Below are 13,513 nucleotides of genomic sequence, written 5' to 3'. Positions count from 1 at the left end.
CAAGGAAGGTGCGGGGCAGTAAACCTTCGCATGTTCTGAGATTTAAAAAGTGATCTTGGGTGTAAAAAGGTTGGAGACCACTGATCTAAGGACATATCTACATTAGGAAATTATTTTGAAACAATGTATTTTGAAATAATAACTCCCGAAATAACTATTTTGAAATAGCGTGTTCACACTTCAGGGAAGCCTCGAAATTAGTCCGAGACAGGCTCCCTTAATGTGGATGCGCTACCTCGACATAGAGCTCCAGGAAGCACTGGGGAGTAATTACTTTGGATGACTCTAGGGAGTAGTTATTTCGAAATAGCATCAGTGGAGCGTCCACACTACCGCTATTTCAAAATAACTATTTCAAACTAAGCATTATTCCTCGTAGAAAGCAGGAGTTATTTCGAAATAACAAGCCCATTATTTCAAAATAATTTCAAAATAACAGGCTTGGTAGTGTGGCACTCTGCTTGTTATTTCAAAGTAATGTCCTAGTGTAGACCAGAGCTAAGATCTGAATTACCCATTGCATTATGTTATTTGACTTCAACTGTTAAATAAGCAGGATTTACTGAGCACCCCAGATTAACCCTGGTAGCCCCCCACTCTATCCCACACCTCCTCCCATGAGTTTAGGGAAAGTTTATCTTAGGATCCAAGATAAAGGATCATTTTTTGTTTTAAATTGTGCAGATGAATTGTAATCTACTGTGGCTACAAAATGTCTCCAGAATTAACTTAATCCAAGTTGCGATAATGTGTAATGACTTTGCACCCTTGTAGAGTGAACCTGTTGTAAAAATGGGCCAGATTATTTTTTTCTCCTTTTTAAAATGGAATTTGGAAATGAGGCTGGGTTTAAAATAAGTAGCAGTTATGAATGATGATTTTTCTCCCCCCACCGTCCAGAACTGATGTATTCAAGTGCAATAAATAGAACATGGTTTCATTGCTTCAGTTTGATTTAGGCTTTTCTTACGTTTAATAGCAGCCATTTTAAGGGCTGATGTACTGTGTTTTGGTTGGTGATTTTGTTTTTCTGTTTTTGGCAGGTCCACTAAATATCAGCCCTGTCTAAATGAAGACAGTGCAACCACTAAAAACTCAACTGTAAATTGCAACAATAATCAGTCTGAAGAGGTTGATCAGCCAGCACCTAAGAAACTGGAAATGGGGCTTAATAAGGATACTGCTGTTACCATTGTGGACAAACCTTCCTCTGGTGTAGTGGAGAACCTGATAGAAAATTGTGCTGAGAAGCATAGAGAGGAAGATGCCTCTGATATTTGTGAAAGACCTACAATTGCTGGTATTTCAGAACAGCAGCAGTCTAGCCTACTTAGTAATGAACGCATTGAACAAATGGACAGTGAAATTCCCTTAGCATCTGAAGAAAGTGCCTATGTACAAAGAGGGGACCACTCACAAGAAATAGGTGTAGAACATGAAGAATCTGTTCCACAGGTGGGACCAGTGGTGGGGATTCAACCTGAAAAAGTAAAGAAGTCTAAACTGGATAAACTTCGGGAGCTGGGAGTGGATCTGTCCATCAAGCCAAGACTTTGTTCTGATAATGACTCCATTATTATCCTGGATGAACCTGAATCAAACATAGGTACCATATTACCTGTTGCAATCTGCTAGATTTGACAAGCTAAGCAGGGATAGGTCAGAACTTAGATGGGAGAATTCTGAGGAACAGCACTAGAAACTGATGAATCAGAAAGGGGCAGGCACACTTTCTTTGGAGAACTAATGTTACAGCACTGTGCTGGCCTTGCTGGTGGTTGTCAGATGAGATTTAAAAACAGATGTTGGGATTCCTGTGATTGTTAAAGATCTTTCCGATCTTTCAATAAGAGTTTATGTTTTGCATACTTCAAGTCTTCCTGCAGTACAAGTTAAATAAGGTGGCATTTGCTTTCTGTACTGAGCAGGAAAGCCAGTACTTTTCAACTTTGGTGCCTAAAATTAGGCCTCTAAATCTTTTTATTCAGATATTTGAATAAGTGACCTGACTTTCAGAGATGCTGAGCATGAGTATCTTTTGATTATCTCATCAGAAGTCATGGCTGCTCAGCAAATCAAAATCAGGTCACTTTTATTTAGCACTCTAGGCTTGTTTATACTATAGAGAAGATTGATGCTGCCACAGTTGATATTCTGGGATTCGAATTAGCAGTCTAGTGAAGACTGGCTAACTGTCAGTACAGTAGTCCTGCTTCTCTCAAGGAGTAAGGGAAATCGACTAGAGATGTGCTCTTATTGACCTCCTGCTGTGTGGATGGTGCCAAAACATGATTTAAGATAATTAAGTAGCTGAAGTGGAAGTAACATAGCTGGAGTTGCATATCTTAAGTGGACTTTCCCCTTTATTGTAGACCAGACCTAATAGTATAGGTGTCTAACTTTAGGCACCCATGTTTGAAAATTTCATCTGTGTTTCAGTGCTGGATAGGTGATCCCTTATCAGTTTGAATTTTTCATTTATTTCTACATACATTTATGAATAGTATTTAGTATATTCTTTAAATTATACAGAAAGATGGCCTGTGCCAAGAAATGATGACTCCTCCGCTATCAACCTGGATTTAAAAATATATGTCAGTGAAACAGTGGAAACCTCAGATCATATGGGGGAGGGAGAAGGGTCTGTTAATGAAATGTAATATAGATACCCAAATCTCCAGTAAATAATTAGGAGTTTTTTAAAGATTTTTCACTGGCATTTAATCATGTGCCCAAATATTAAAGTAAGCGATCTTAAGAGCATGGTTGAGCAATGTTATCTAGAGATGGGCTACTGTTATTAGTGTTATTTTCAGATCAAAGAATGTTGACCGTTCTTACATACTGGATGCTGAAGTGCTTTAAAACTTTTTTGTTTTTTTATAAAAGTCTTTCTTTAGAAACGTGTGTTACCACTGTATGTATAAAAAGCGCCCAAAATTATCAGGTTTTTGTTGACTTCAGTTAACTTGATCTTAGAAGGAATTTTTCTCCTGACCTTAAATATAATACTTTTTTTAAAGAACTGGAAGCTCTGAAAGCACGTTTCTTGAAGCATACGCTTCATGCACCCAAGTCAAAAACTGAACGGACTGTGAACTTGAGTATTATTCGTAAGGAGACCACGGCGGAAGGAAAAGAGGAACTAAAAGCAGCTGTGGTGCCGGTGACTTTGGCTGCAGAAAATCTGGATGATACAGTTCATGCAAAGCCAGGTATATTTGGGGTGAGGGTCATAGCTATTGAGCTGGAAAACAAGTGTATTTTCTTTGATAAGAAACTCTTTTTAATATCTAATATCCTACAACTTTACTGGAAGCCCAGTCTTGAACTAGAGTTTACTTTCACCAAAATAGAAGTACAAGATCATTCAGTTTGTTCTCTGGATCATCTAGTGTCTTGTTTTACTTGTGTTTGCCTTGTTGATTATAAGCTTCCCATGGCAAGAATGGTCTTAAGATGTTTCTTGTAACGTGTTAAACACACTGACAAGTACAACTAGATGCTTGCTTCTGTCTCACACAAGGAGCTGTAATCATTGGGAAACATTCAGATTTTATGACGGGTTGATTGTGGTCAATAGACCATAAGGGAGTTTTATCTGGGATTCTCTTTGCAATTGCAACTATATTTTCCCACATAAAGCAAATTAAAATACAAAGAAGAATCCCTGCTAACAGAATTAACAGGTGTTGTTCCATTTAGCTACATTTTTCCAACCAGTTTGGCATGTTAGAAGCTAGAAAAAATAACTCTTGAGCTGTGCTAGCTACTGAAGAGGATCTTGCCGTGTGCCATAATTTAGCCATTGGCTCTCTGGAATCTCTTGCCCAGCCTGATGGTTTCAATAAAACATATTTATCTTCACTGTCTACATCAATCATCTGCATAAAACCTGTAGAGTAACCTTCTTGTGTTATTCATAATTAATAGCACTTTCATCCCTGTTGCAACCCTTAATAGAGGCTGTTTGTGTATTGGATCATTGTATTTGCATGTATTGAAAATGATAAATATATGGGAAACTTAATCTGAATCACCTATAATATTTAAATGTTAGAGGTAGGTAATTTGACTTATTCTACAACAGACATGCTTTGTAGCTATTGGTGAGATATTTCATATGCCTGAGGCAACTGGAATCCACTTCTCCCACAGGAAGCAAGGGAAAGAAGAACCCTTTGTTAGCTCCATGGGTGTGTGCCAGTGGCATTTGTGAATAATGAGGAATCTTACTGATAAGTCACAAAGTTTTTGTACCTCTCTAAATGGAGCTTATTAGGCTAGGCAATTTAACTCTTCTAATCAGTAGATCAAGTCAGAAAACCTCTTTTTAAAATAAAGCATTGATGCCTTTCATCTTCTTTCTATGTGTGTCGTTACATTAAATTGTGTGCTGGAGGCAGCAGAGTTTAAGGCTTCATTGTTGTGCATCTAATGTATTCAATTATTCATTTCTGTCCAGGTGAAAAGCTACAAGTGCTGAAGGCTAAGCTACAGGAGGCCATGAAACTCCGCAGGAGTGAGGAACGCCAGAAGCGGCAAGCACTACTTAAACTGGATAATGAGGACATGTTTGAGGAGGAAGAAGAGGAGGAGGAAGAAATGACGGATGAGTCTGAGGAAGAGGAATGCAACCCAGAGGTCTCTACACGGCATTTTTACCTAACTTTTGTCAATGTCTAATGTTTGCTGGCTCCTCATAATTAGCAGGGAAATGAGATAAATCAGAATTGTGTGCAGTATTAATATGCACAATTTGCCAAATGGAGACTGTTCTTTGACACTAAAAATAATTGGAATGTTTGCAATTCCAAGTTCTCCTAGAACGGTGTCCAGTAGCTCTTTGTTTAATACTGGTCCTTTCTCGCAAATCCTGCGCCCCTAGCACAGTGGTCCCCCAAACTGTGGGATACTTCCCTTTCAGGAGAGCAGAGGACTATTCAGCACCCACAGAAGCAGGGAGGGAGCACCAGCTGGTTGGATCTGTACCCCAGCCTCAGCTTCCTTATCCCTTTCTGCCTTCCCCTCCCCCCACAAGCTGAGGCCCCACTCCTGATGTTGACAGGGGGCAGAAGGAGAGGCATGGATGGGGTAAGGAGGGACATGACCCTGAAAAGGGGACCATTACACTAGTGTCTGGCTATGAAGTGATCTTTACCAGTCCATATGCTAGTTCAAGTTGATTGAAATCACTTCAAGTATATGATTAGTCAGAATCTTTTACAATTTATTACAGTGTTTTAATGGCTGATTGATCATATTAGCAACTTAAACCTTTTTGCTGCTTAGAATAAATGTTTGACTTGCCATAGTGGTTCAGTAACTCACCACTCAGTTTAGGTATGCTCCCTCCAGGATTGACCGATATCTGACCTTTCACGTGAGGTGAAGCCCTTCCCCCTGTCTCATGTAGCAAAGTAAATGCAAAGCCTATAAAATATTCTTTTTAAAAAATTGTTTCATGTTGGCGATGACAGTATTTTCAGCTCCTGGCTGCAAGAAATTTGATTCCAACAGGATGGATGAAGGCTTAAGTGCGATTCCTTGGCTGATTTCAGAGTTGCAATAGTGTCAGTCATGGAGGCAGTTTATGTAGATGGTCAAATTAATAATTCCCGCTTTCATAAATATGTGTGCGTTTTTTAGACTGTTGAGTTCCTTCTTGGTGAGGCAGAGGAAGATGATGATGAGGAGCTGGAAGAGAAGGAGACCAAAGATGATGAGAAAGAAACCGACAAAGAATCAGTTGATGAGGAAAGGGTGGACAAATCTGTGCATTGTGACTCGGCTCCCAAACTTTCCTCCACAGAGTCTACATTGATGCTGTTCAAGGACAGCTCCTCCAAAATGGGGTAAATAAACCAGGTTTTGAGCCTGCTTCAGCTATGTTTTATTCTGATTAACATACATATCCGATATTTGATTTGAGAACGTGTGGATTCATGTGTGTGCTTAAATATAAGAATTCCCACTGTCTGTCTCACCATTTGTGGTAGTTTTTAGGAGTATTTTAGTATCCTTTGTGACTGCAGCAGCCACATATGAAAATAATAGTTTGTATGTGAAAGTGACTCTATGATAGCAGTGATGCATTGAGTTAGTGCCCCAGACCTGAAGAAGAGCTCTGTGTAAACTCAAAAGCTTCTTTCTCACCAACAGAAGTTGGTCCAGTAAAAGATATTATCTTACCCATCTTGTCTCAATGAAAACCCTTGTCATTTGGCAGAAGAATCCAATTCCTAATGGCAGTGCATTCCATATGTTATCTTGTCTACAAAAAGAGCATGCCTGACAGTTCATGTACACAAAACAATACTTTTTAAAATTTCATCTGTTGCTAAATTGCAGATATTCCCTTCCTGATGAAAAAGCTGAGCTGGAGGAAGCTCCAGGCAAAAGATCTAGCAAGTTAGGTAAGGTGGAACTGCTGTTAGAGCAAGCATTATTCTCTGGGGTTTTCAGTTCTGGCCCACAAGTGATTTGCACATTTCTGTGTCTAGATTACCATTGGGGTGTCTCACTATCTTATGCTTGCATTTGGTCTGTGAAATGCTGCTCTGCTACTTCTACTAAAAACTTTAACAATCACTAGCTCCCTCTGTGTGATGGGGCTTGGAGAAGGACTCCTAATACAATTTTTGGTGCAGGAAGTTTTGAAGCTGATATACTCTAGGATGTGGGTTGGATTTGAATTGTAAAATGTTATTTAATTAAGCATTTTAAGGGAACTGCTAGTGCCGCACTAGTTGTAACTGACTTTGGAATTTGAAATGAATTGTGAAAACTCTACATTCCTTGTTTGGGCCGCACTTCTAGTACAGTGGCTTTCCTAAACTCTCTTCTTTTATTGCTGCTTTCTTCCCTAGAAGACGAAGATTCATATTCACTGCCAACATCGGCGAAAGAGAACAGCCATAATAGCAGCTTTGAGTTAATTGGCTCCATGATCCCGTCATACCAGCCTTGTAACAAACAGATGGCACGTGGGGGCAATTTTCTATCTGCAGTAGGCGGTTTCAGGTCTTCCTCTCCAGCTTTGTTCAAAACAAGCTTTATCAGCTCTGCTTCCAAGGTAAGTCTCCTCCCGCCACCTTTTTTCCCTTCATTGCACTCCCCTTCCAAATTCATATGTTATAGGACTTATGGCCAAAGCCAAGGTTCCCTTTATTATACATCAAGAATATAAGCACAGCAGATAGCCAGTGCCCCCCTTGTGGTTAGTTGAGATTTAATCAATGCAAAATCACTGTCTTGACTAATACTTACCTCTTTTAACAAATCCACATGGGTATGTCTACACTTGCACCCTCTTTCGATAGAGGGATGCAAATGAAGACATTCGAAATTGCAAATGAAGCCGGGATTTAAATATCCCGTGCTTCATTTGCATAATCACGTTACGGTGCTATTTTGAAATAGCGCTATTTCAGAATACAAAACGCGGTGTAAATGCAGTTATTTCGGGAGGACACCCTTCTTCCAAAATAACCCTTATTCCTCATAAAATGAGATTTAACCGTTATTTCAGAAGAAGGTGTTCTCCTGAAATAACCGCATCTACACCACGTCTTGTATTTCGAAATAGCGTTATTTCGAAATAGCACCGTAACACGATTATGCAAATGAAGCGCAGGATATTTAAATCCCAGCTTCATTAGCAATTTCGAATGTCTTCATTTGCATCCCCCTATCAAAAGAGGGTGCAAATGTAGACATACCCCATTAGAACAATCTGGGTTAGGGATGTAAAAGGTTAAATCAGTAAGCTTCACCCTTTAATGGGTGAGGCTTACTAGTTCCAGTTAATCGGTAGGGGCTGGAGCAATTCTCCACCTGCCTCAGGCAGCCTCACGGGGCATCCCAGAGCATCCCCCTTTCCTCCACCACAGGTTATACGCTGGCTCCCCAGGAGCAGTGCTCCTGGCCCCACTTCCCTGGGAGGCTTAGCTGTGGGCTCTGCAGTATAAAACTTATTTAAGCTTTATACTGCAGAGCCTACAGCGCATGTAACCACTAGGATTTTTAGCTGTGACATGATTACATTTTTAACCACATTATTACATCCCTTATCAAGGTGATTGTATTGAATACACAGATGAAATTTTACAAATTCAAAAAGTTTTGGAGGAAACCCATTGCTGAGTAATCTGTTCATGAACTATACAAAAATATCCCCATGGCCTATGCAGCATCTCACACTGGTGCCGTCTTAGCTAGGTAGCAGAACAGTCTGGCTTCTTAGTAATCTTCTTCTGTATTTTTATCTGTTTAAAAATGGCACAACCATTAACCCTTTTTGTTTCCAGTTGAAAAGACTGTGTTTATGTTCTAGTTCATTTTCATAACTTGTGATTTTTTTCCCCCTGCACTAGAGTTCAGGCAAGATGTCTGAGCCCTCTCTTCCCATAGAGGATTCCCAGGATCTGTACAATGCCTCTCCTGAGCCCAAGAGTTTATTTCCAGGAGCTGGAGAGTCTCAGTTTCAATTTTCTCTGGAAGATGATACTCAGAGCCAACTGCTGGATGCTGATGGGTAGGTTGCCGGGATACATCCTTCAGGTGGCAGTCTGTGTGTGTTAACAGAAGCAGCACAGATTTGCATAGTATGATTGGCCCAATTCTTTATTAATGATGGAAACTGAAGTGGCTAGTATATTGAGTCCAAAATGTGCCAATGCATATGTCTAACCCTCACAAATTTTATTTTTTTGTATTTTGCAAGTTTTTTTTTTAACCCTTCTTCAAAAAACCCTCCACAAATCTGAAGCAGGTCTAGATTTTAATTTGTTTCATTTGCTGAAATAGTGGTTACAATTTGAAAGCCATGTAATAATTAAACCTTCTTAATCAGCTGATCTGTTGAGCTCTGTTAACTTTACTGAGTAAAAAGACTTGAATGCATTTTACTCTTCCTAGGCAATGCAAAGCCATTACAGCTTTGGTTGCTCCAGATGGATTTTATTCTGCATCATAGATCAGCAGAACAGCCAAATTGCATTGACTAAACTGTTCCTACTGGCAGTACAATTAGAAAACCCAAATGAATTCTCTTATTCCAGATTGTGTTTGCAAGACTGGTAGCAAGAGAAGCCATCTACCTACATAAATGGAGCAAAGTTGATCTAGAATCAATGAGACACAAACATGGAACTCCCACAATGTCATGCTTAAAGTCACATTATAATGGAGAGTTAAGACTTTTTTGGGGGGAGTGCTGCTTTGTCTCTGTAGACAAGCCATCCACATTAGTGTGGAAAGGCAAAATTCTCCAATACGTGCTGCGTATTAAATTGTAGCTTCTAACTTCTCAATAAAATTTACTTTCAGGTTCTTGAATGTTGGGCAGCATAGGAATAAGTACCAGTCCTCAAAGCAGCCGTTGTCACTGGCTAGCATGGATGAGAATGCCATGGATGCTAACATGGATGAGTTGCTCAATTTGTGTTCTGGGCAGTTCAGCAGTCAGGCTGAGCATACTCCAAATGCTAATAGTGACAACAAACAAAACATGGAAGAACTGCTCAATCTCTGTTCGGGGAAATTCATCTCTCAGAGTAAGTTTTTAGTTGTGTTCCCGGTGACCTTGATTTGTGACTTTTGGGAGTCTAAAGAATTTTAATAGTGTACTTGGAATCCTAAGAGTTTATAGTGCTTTAACTGTTTGGAATCTTTACAGACATATGTTGACTCTCATTTCCAAGACATTCAGTGATGTTCCAAAGACCAGAAGGAAGCTGTGTAATATGTTGCCTTTTGGTTTCTTTCTGTAGCAACATCTCCAATCTGGGCATCTTCAGTATCCTCTAAGCAAGAAAAAGAGAGTGACACAGATGATCCAATGGCAGAAGCACTAGCACTTTGTTCAGGCTCCTTTCCAACTGACAGGTCAGCACCACAGAAGTTCCAGGTCTGCATGGTGATCGTGGTCTGACTTCACTTCTGATGCCTCACTCTGGTTCCACAGCTGTTCAAAATCTATTGACACAGATGTGGTTTGCCTAGGAGCTGAAGGAGTCGAGTATCTCAGTGCTCTACAGTTGTATGTTATTGTTGAGAGGCTCTTAAGGCAGTGTAGTTCCCATGTCCATTATGAGGAAAGAGTCTCTCCTGCTACTGATGGTGGAGGAGGAAACTGGGCATAGAATTTGATCAAATCTAGATCACAGGATTAGGAATCTCTTGGCTTCTGTTGAGTGCATGAACTGTGGGCAAGTCATTAACTTCTGCCCCTTCATTTCCTTATTAAAACTGGACTGATTCATGGGCACTTAACAAGGATGTTATGACATTTAATTTTTGTGCCAAATGTAGGTACCAAGAAACTCCAAGAAATTCCATTTTACTGACAGGCAAACTAATACAAAAGATAATGGCTTGCCAACACTGTTCCCATTAATACTAATGGGAATTAACCTTCTAAAGCTTCATGCTCAACACTGTTAGGGCACGTCTATGCATGCAGGGCTAAAGCTGAGATACATTATACAATTGATGTAGCTGAAGTTGCGGAGTGTAAGTCGAAATAACTTATTTCAACTTTTGGCGCTGTCTACATAGCAGGAAGTCTGAGTTAGAGCACTCTTCCTCCGACTTCCCTTACTCCTTGTAAAATGAGGGTTACAGGAGTCAGAGTAAGGAGTCCTCCAGCTCAACATTATTTTACATTGTTGAAATAACTGTAGTATAGACCTGGACTGTGTTATTTCGGAGTAATGTCAGTTATTCCGAAATAACACTGCAGTGTAGACGTACCGTCAGAGACTACAACTTTTCAGATGCTATCATGGATATAGCTTCTCATGTAGCAGTTAAAAACCCTGCTTCAATCCATTTCATATCCATTGCTAGACACCAATTGTAAGTGTGAGATGTGGTTTGTTGCTTGTAGGGAAGAAGAAAATGAGGAGGAGCAGGAGGAAGAATTAGGCAATTTCCAGCTCTTAACAGATGCCCATGCCTTTGATAGCGAGGAGGTGAGTATTGATGGAATGAAGTGATAACTTCAGTGCACTGCTCATAAACATTCGGTTTATTTTCTTGGTGCTCTCGCCATTTGTGCAAAAGTCTAACTGGCTAGCGCGGATTACCGAAACTGCTGAAGACCAGTATTTTTGGGTCAGTGTAAGAAGTGCTGGTTTACAATTTTGATCTGCTAGGTAAAATATCTTGGTTTTGTGAGCGCTTAAACCAGGGGTGGGAATCCTTTTTTTGATCGGAGACCAGTGACCCAAAGAAAAATCATTCCAAGGCCACACGTAAGTGAGAAGCAAAACAAAACCCCTCACCGGCCTGGCCCTGGAGAAACAAAACAAATAACAAAAAAACAAAAAAAGCACACCTCACTGGCCTGGCCCCTGAGAATGGGGAAGGGAAGACCAGGGGTCCCCCAGGCACCAGCCCCATGGGGCCAGATCCAGCTTCCCTTGAGCTGGTCTGTGGTGAGGGTTGGAGTTTCCCTTCCTTCCCGCAGGCAGGAAGACTTGCAGCAGGGCTGGTGTGCTAGTGCTGGCTTGCCCTGCTGTGGGTAAGGACTAAGGAAGCCCCGAACCTCGCTGCCAGTTGGATCAAAGGAAACAAGAGTTCTTCACCCCGGATTTAGACTAAAACCTGAATTTTTCTCACTGGTTTTTGCTTTTAGCCATTGCGAAACAGGGCAGTTGTGACTGTAGGGACTAAACAATCTGCTGAATCTCGTAGGAATTTCTGAAAACCGTTTCTTGTTGACTGATAGGATGAAAAAAGTGAGGGTGACGAGAGAATTGAGAGAAGTGAAGATGAAGCAGAAGTTAGTGATGATGAAGAGGAGCTGCTGAGACAAAGAGAGGGCTTAAAGAAAAAATTGTGAGTAAATCTTTCTCCCTGTCTACCTGCCAGAAAAGTTGTACCACGTCACTAGTAATTTAGCTAATAGTTGCAGTTGAAAGGGCTGTTGAATTAAACAGCACAAGACCAGGATAAAAGTAACGGAGACCTTTTTTTATTTTGATGAAATAGTACTTCTCCTAATATTACCTATGACTTAAGTCTTTCAGTGGGTCATATAACACATATTATGGAAGGGAAATGACCTTGGTTGTGTTTTTTCCCTAGAAGGCTGTTGTCATCTTGTCAGATGGGTTACGGTCAAGGAAGCTCAGAATTAGAATATTAGTGGGCGCTTGCAGAGAACTACCTGGCAGATATTCCATACTTCCATGTGCTCTTCAACTTGAATAATGTAATCAAATTGAAAATGAAAATGGAATAATAGCATCTCTAACTTAGCACACACTTGTCAGAACCCACCAGGTCAGGGGACCCCAACCCCTGTAGCACCCCACCCCTGTTTTGACAGCCCCAGAGCGGGCACATGGAACCCCAGCTGTCCCACAGCAGCCCCGGCAGGACCTAGCCCCCGGCCATGCTGCAGAGGGGCCAGGCAGGACCCTGGCTGCACTGCGGTGGCCCCAGCAGGACCTGGCCATGCCGCAGTGGCCTAGCGGGGGCTGGTGGGACCCTAACCTCACTGTGGCGGCCCTGGCCACTAGCTGCTCCACAGCAGCTCCAGATGTGGCCTCATCTTGCCCAGTAAGACACCCGCCTCCCCCTCCATTTTAGCTGTCCTGTGCCCACCAACTGTTAACCGTTTACATAATATAATTTTAATCATTTAACTGGTTAACTATTTTGATCAATATTTACATCCCTAGTCCAGAATGACTTGGCTTTTGTTTTCAACCATTCACATTATGCAGCTGAATGTTCTCACTTTAACGTCTTTGGAAATTTTCTTATAGAAAACTGCAGGATTTCTTGGAAGATGAGGCAGAGCTGTCAGGGAGTGAAGTTGACAGTGAGGATGAATATGATGGTGAAGAGCTGGATGAATATGAAGAAGAGATTCTTGATGAAGAACTCCCTACTGAAGTGGAACTACAGGATCAAATTAACAAAATACACATGTCAGTAGTGATCCGCATATGCTTACACAGTACAGCAATTGCACATCAAAAGTTATAACAGGTTATAGTCTGGAATTGTAAAACTAACCTAGGCTTCTCTCCCTTGCACAATAACAATAGGAAGGCGATGCTTGATGATGATAAGCGTCAGTTACGCTTGTACCAAGAAAGATACCTTGCAGATGGAGACTTGCACAGTGATGGTCCTGGCCGAATGAGAAAATTCAAATGGAAAAACATAGGTATAATGTTGGCATATTAATCTTCTACTATAGAGCAAAAAAAATGGCGTGGGAGGTTGGGAAAGGAAAACTCTGCGGGAAATACTTTAATATGAGGCTTAAGGTTGTAAGATCTACCGAGCCCTAGTTTATTATTTTAATACACACACGTTGTTTGTAACTGGAGAGGGGTGGAACTCATTTTGACTTTTTTCTTGCCTGGTTGCAGACCACAGTAGAACCTTGGCTTGAAAATTTTGAAGAATAATCCTTAAGCCATTTTTGGGTCCTATGCTAGTGAAAACAGAACACTCCTGTAGAATCAATAACTTCAAGTTTATATTCAAG

At 40.8% G+C, this 13,513-nt stretch overlaps 1 protein-coding gene across 3 annotated transcripts in view; it reads left to right on the top strand.

Annotated features, from left to right (window-relative positions):
- Positions 1-13,513, top strand: part of CLSPN (claspin) — a 36,636-nt gene that overhangs the window by 17,533 nt on the left and 5,590 nt on the right. For 2 of the 3 annotated variants that reach the window (XM_006110729.4, XM_014570047.2), the window contains exons 8-20: positions 1,044-1,606; positions 3,024-3,215; positions 4,466-4,644; positions 5,650-5,855; positions 6,352-6,416; positions 6,870-7,075; positions 8,376-8,536; positions 9,331-9,557; positions 9,774-9,888; positions 10,892-10,976; positions 11,735-11,844; positions 12,780-12,944; positions 13,065-13,186. In XM_006110729.4, coding sequence (XP_006110791.2) covers positions 1,044-1,606; positions 3,024-3,215; positions 4,466-4,644; positions 5,650-5,855; positions 6,352-6,416; positions 6,870-7,075; positions 8,376-8,536; positions 9,331-9,557; positions 9,774-9,888; positions 10,892-10,976; positions 11,735-11,844; positions 12,780-12,944; positions 13,065-13,186 — 2,396 coding nt within the window. The remainder of the gene's footprint in view (positions 1-1,043; positions 1,607-3,023; positions 3,216-4,465; positions 4,645-5,649; positions 5,856-6,351; positions 6,417-6,869; positions 7,076-8,375; positions 8,537-9,330; positions 9,558-9,773; positions 9,889-10,891; positions 10,977-11,734; positions 11,845-12,779; positions 12,945-13,064; positions 13,187-13,513) is intronic. The other variant, XM_006110728.4, reaches the window with a different exon arrangement.

The sequence above is a fragment of the Pelodiscus sinensis genome, chromosome 25 (genome assembly GCF_049634645.1).
Source record: "Pelodiscus sinensis isolate JC-2024 chromosome 25, ASM4963464v1, whole genome shotgun sequence".
In the NCBI taxonomy this organism is placed as follows: domain Eukaryota; kingdom Metazoa; phylum Chordata; order Testudines; family Trionychidae; genus Pelodiscus; species Pelodiscus sinensis.
Note: the sequence above shows the minus strand (reverse complement) of the source record. Positions and strands in the feature narration are given on the sequence as shown.